General features: G+C 40.8%; 2 protein-coding genes across 3 annotated transcripts in view; one reads left to right on the forward strand and one right to left on the reverse strand.

The window, feature by feature from the left end:
- Window positions 1-2,313, reverse strand: part of fbxw12 (F-box and WD repeat domain containing 12) — a 7,238-nt gene extending 4,925 nt beyond the window's left edge. For both annotated transcript variants that reach the window (XM_047807465.1, XM_047807464.1), the window contains exons 1-4: window positions 2,127-2,313; window positions 993-1,030; window positions 732-901; window positions 528-649 (exon numbers count right to left, since the gene is read on the reverse strand). In XM_047807465.1, the coding sequence (XP_047663421.1) occupies window positions 528-649; window positions 732-901; window positions 993-1,030; window positions 2,127-2,225 (429 nt within the window). In that variant the 5' untranslated portion in view covers window positions 2,226-2,313. The remainder of the gene's footprint in view (window positions 1-527; window positions 650-731; window positions 902-992; window positions 1,031-2,126) is intronic.
- A 1,799-nt stretch (window positions 2,314-4,112) lies between these two features.
- The window catches only part of LOC113653779 (protein Wnt-7a), an 11,382-nt gene continuing 10,494 nt past the window's right edge, over window positions 4,113-5,000 (forward strand). Inside the window, exon 1 of the mRNA XM_027163597.2 lies at window positions 4,113-4,629. Within this exon, the coding sequence (XP_027019398.1) occupies window positions 4,559-4,629 (71 nt within the window). The 5' untranslated portion in view covers window positions 4,113-4,558. The remainder of the gene's footprint in view (window positions 4,630-5,000) is intronic.

The raw sequence follows: 5,000 nt of genomic DNA on the forward strand, positions 1-5,000 counted from the left end.
CCATTAGGCCACGACTTCCCCCATCACGTCTAAGAAGAGAGAAACTCAGAACTTAAACATTATTTAGAAATACATTATTATAGTGATGGACATGGTGTTAAATAGAAGCATATTTCACAGGGTGCCAATAGTTTTACTCTCATCCAGGAATATATATTAGACATATGAATATGCAAATTAAACATGCCTCTATTACTGGAATTGCTCTTTGTTTTTACTGTCATTTTTAGATCACAGCAATTCTCTCTCTCTCTCTCTCTCTCTCTCTCTCTCTCTCACACACACACACACACACACACTTTTTTCTTCTCTCTTTCTTCACTGATGACTTAAAAATGTGATTTGAAGATCAATTAGTTTTCTATACAGGATGAAATGGTCGAGTGTGTTGTTTTGCCGTGACACGGTCTTCATACTGATGCCCTCAGGTGAACTTTAACTTCCAATTAAATGACTACCAGTAAAACAGACCGAACGATAAAAAGCCGTCTCTAAAGGTTTTGAGTGATTCTGAAGCTATTCTTCACCTTGTGAATGTCCCAGGCTTTGAGGGTTCCATCGGTGGAGGCGCTGCAGACGATCGGCGTGAAGTCCCACGTGTCCTGAAAAGCGCTGTTTCCCTTCAGGTAGGAGAACCCGACGATCTGACCTGAAACAGAAACACGTGATTTCCTCTCGCTTTGAATTCCTCAGAGTGCTCTTTAATACGTGCTTCATCGGACGTTCCGTACCTGCGTGTCCTCTCAGGCTCTTACAGCTGTAGTCTTCTCCTGGTCTCCCAGACTTCATGTTCAGCTCCATCGTAGAGCGATGGAGATAATAACGCTTCCACGTGTAAGACGTGGTGTCTGATAACAGCTGGGCCACGTTACAGAAAGCCCAGCGACGCAGACACAGCTGTCTGGGACAGAGGACAGTTTTACATTTAGATTCTTTTATATTCACTCAGTATTGAATTCATTGACAGAAAACTGTACAGATTGTGTTTGTACCTCCATAACCACTGTGTTTCTGCAGCTTCGTGCCATTCCTGAGCAACACGTGACGTTTAAGGGGAAAAAAACAAAACCAGATTATTAACAATTAAGTGGAATAATTAATACAGTAGGGGGTCACGGTGGCTTAGTGGTTAGCACGTTCGACTCACACCTCCAGGGTTGGGGGTTCGATTCCCGCCTCCGCCTTGTGTGTGTGGAGTTTGCATGTTCTCCCCGTGCCTCGGGGGTTTCCTCCGGGTACTCCGGTTTCCTCCCCCGGTCCAAAGACATGCATGGTAGGTTGATTGGCATCTCTGGAAAATTGTCCGTAGTGTGTGAGTGTGTGAGTGAATGAGAGTGTGTGTGTGCCCTGTGATGGGTTGGCACTCCGTCCAGGGTGTATCCTGCCTCGATGCCCGATGACGCCTGAGATAGGCACAGGCTCCCCGTGACCCGAGAAGTTCGGATAAGCGGTAGGAAATGAGTGAGAGTGAGAGAGAGAATTAATACAGTATTATGTGTTTAACAGACCTGTAACTTACACAGCTATTAAACACATAATACTGTTAACACATAATACTATTAATCATTCCACCTAATATCTTCTTCATTTGAACAGATTTTCTAAATTCACATTCACACACAAACACTTTCAGTAGTCTTTAATGTTTGGGTTAATTAGTGCCATAATTAAACGACCAATCACATCTAAGAGCCGGTGACCCTGTGCTAAGCTGTCTGGGGTTTATTTACACTACTATAGAGATGTATACAGACGAAATGTGGGCGTGGCTATATTTGCATATCGTGTTTATTCATAGTTGTCATTTGAGTATTTTATTACAAAAATATTTTATATAGATCGTTTTTACATGGAAACTAAATTAAACAATTCGAATCAGTGAGTTTAATGTTTTCCTCGTGCAGAGCCACAAAAACACTGAATGTCTTGTTTTGTTTATAAAAGCTGGGCTTTATAGCGCTAGTTATCCAAACTGTCCAATCAGCATTCAGTATGCAATTCCGAACCAATCCAGGAAGAAGGGGCGGGATTTGTCGGAATACGTGTAGGGAAAGAAGGACAGCAGGAATACGGGTAGGGATAGAATAACAACATGTTAACTTCCGCCTTCATTAAAAGCGCCTTACCTTACAAACACACGACACTTCGATTAAGTCCTCTTCAGGGAGAAACATAAAGATGCTTACTAAGCAGTCCAGAGTTAAACCGTGCTCGTTATATTCCATATTGTGTGTCTTTTGGAGAATAAATAAAATACACTAACTACACAAAACACCCATCTGTTGGCGCGAGACTGCCTTAGCTACGGCAAGCCGATTGGGACAATCAGTTCTAATCGCGTTTATTTTTTAAAATCGGTGTTGTAAAAATAAATAATAAGAATAACGAACACTGTGTAAAATATTACTCTTTAAAGTAATTATAAAACAATTAACTTATTAGAAACAAACGAACAAAAGAGAAAAAAATAGTTCATCAGAATCAGGTTTATGTTTATCTACGTGATGGTGCTTATTACTGGAAGGAAGGGGCATACAGATAAGAAACAAATGTTAGGGAAATAAATAATGACGTGTATAAACATAAAGATTTACAAAAATATATATAAAAAATAAAATCAAGCAATTGGATGTAAACAATAGAGACATAAATTGTACATTAATGCAGGATGTGCAAAGGGGCAAGTGCAGATATACTGTTAGAAATGTTCCATATATTACAAGTAAAAGACTAAATGAAGTGTACATTAGTGCAGGATATACAATAGTGGACCAGTGTGAGGCAGGAAGGTGCAATATAACAGTCAGATTTGTGAACATTGATGTAATGCATCTGAACAGTTAATTTAGAAGTTTATTAATGTCCACAGTGGTGAATAACAGACCAATCTGGATCCTGGGTGGGACTAAAGATAAAGATTTTAGGCAGAAAGCAAATGAACGTTTATTGTACAAACTCACTGCAATTAAATTATTTTATTTTATTCAAAATGTTTTTTTATTTTTAGTCATTTTAAGCAGTGACTACACAAGCGCTTCGTGATAAGAGTTATGAAGTGTTTCAGTCAGCAGGGGGCGCAATAACAGCAGTTATGATTAACACAAATTCCAGAGCCTTAGATTGATTTATTTAGCTGAAATCTAATGTAAAGTGTGAACACAGCTGAAGTCCAGTCTGAGAAGTTCCTGAGCTCAGCTGCACCAGTGTCTCTGCTTCTGTGGTGAACTGTTGTGTAGAACTTCTGCACATCTCTGCAATGTTTTTTACACCATTAGAAAAGAAGAGCAGTGATTCTTTATATAGATGAGGGTTCTTAAAGGTTCCCAAAAATGGACAACCCAGAGAAATTGTTTGTCCATTTTGGGGAACCTTTAATAACTCTGACCATTTTACAACAACTCTTTTAACTATCTACAGAAGAACTCGAGGTTTGTTTATTCCTATTGATTAATTTAACCTTTACATTAAAAAAGCGGTCCAGAAAGCTTGCTTTGTCTGTTTAGGGGGAAACATTAAAGTCTCTTGTAGAACCTTATAACAGAGGACTTTGAAGGCTAAAACCATGAATTGTTTAAAGAACCCTTGAGGGTTCCGATTTGTTCTCATGAACAAGTTTTGATGAAATTTTGGAAAAAGTAAATAATAATCTGAGAGGTGATGTGCTTTCCAGTCACTTCCAGACAGAGAACCCTTAATTATCGTAATTATGTTCGGAGAGAGTACAGCTGTATACAGAACCACAGGACTGAGGGTTTCTCTTTCCAGAGAAGAAGCTTTTTGTCATCCACAGAAGCTCTTTAACTGTCTTTGGCATTGAAGTATCTGCTCTGAGATGAATACATGAATCATAATATTATGGCATTGAGAAGTTACATGAATAATAATAATAATAATAATAATAATAATAATAATAATAATAATAATAATAATAATGAATTCTAAAACAACAATTAAAACAATTTAATTCATGATTTAACGACTGGTTTGATGTAATAGACAGCAGTAGAGAGCAGGTGAGTTCTGTGAGCATCCCTGCAGTATCTCTTACACTCCACAGGTGGGCTCAGATCTCTGTAAAGGAGAACACACACACACACACACACACACACACACACACACACACACACACACACACACACACACACACACACACACACACGACGAGGAGGAGGAGGCAGAGAGAGTCGCAGGTCCCGCAGGAGGAGGCAGACATACAGGCTGAGAGCAGAGAGCAGTGATCTTCATGCGCTTCATCTTCATTACTGCGACTCCAAGAACGACACGGACGCAGACACCATGCGCGCTCCACACCACCTGAACACCACATGAACCTCCTGTTCTCCACCTGATCACCTTCTGCAGAACCTCCTGGAGCTCTTGTTGTTCACCTGAACCTCCACCTGGACCTCCTGTACATGAGGGAACTTTGCGTTTTAATCCGCCTCTGACACCTGAAAACAAACTTCCGGCTGTGTGTGTGTGTGTGTGTGTGTGTGTGTGTGTGTGTGTGTGTGTGTGTGTGTGTGTGTGTGTGTGTGTGTTTCTCTAATTCCTCATCATGAGCCGTAAGTCGCGCCGCTGGATATTCCGCATTTTCCTCTGTCTCGGAATAATCTATCTAAAGATCGGGTGAGTTACACGTCAAGTCTCGGGGTTTATATGCACAATACTCTCTCTCTCTCTCTCTCTCTCTCTCTCTCTCTCTCTCTCTCTCTCTCTCTCTCTCTCTCTCAATCTCTCTTCATGCTTCTCTGTCTCTTCTGTTTCTCTCTCCCTGTCTCTCCTCATCTCCCTCTCGATCATCGAGCTCTCCTCTCCTCTTATCTCTTGCTCTCTCTCCCGCTTCCTGCTGTCTGTCTGTCTGTCTTTCTGTCTGTCGTCTGTCTTTATCTTTCTTCTGTCTTCTTCCTGTCTCTCCTCTATCTCTCTGCTGTCTCTCTGTTCGTCTTTGTCTGCTGTCGTCTGTCTCTCCTCTCTCCTCCTCCTGCTCCTCCTCTCAT

Source organism: Tachysurus fulvidraco, chromosome 23, assembly GCF_022655615.1.
Source record: "Tachysurus fulvidraco isolate hzauxx_2018 chromosome 23, HZAU_PFXX_2.0, whole genome shotgun sequence".
Classification (NCBI taxonomy): domain Eukaryota; kingdom Metazoa; phylum Chordata; class Actinopteri; order Siluriformes; family Bagridae; genus Tachysurus; species Tachysurus fulvidraco.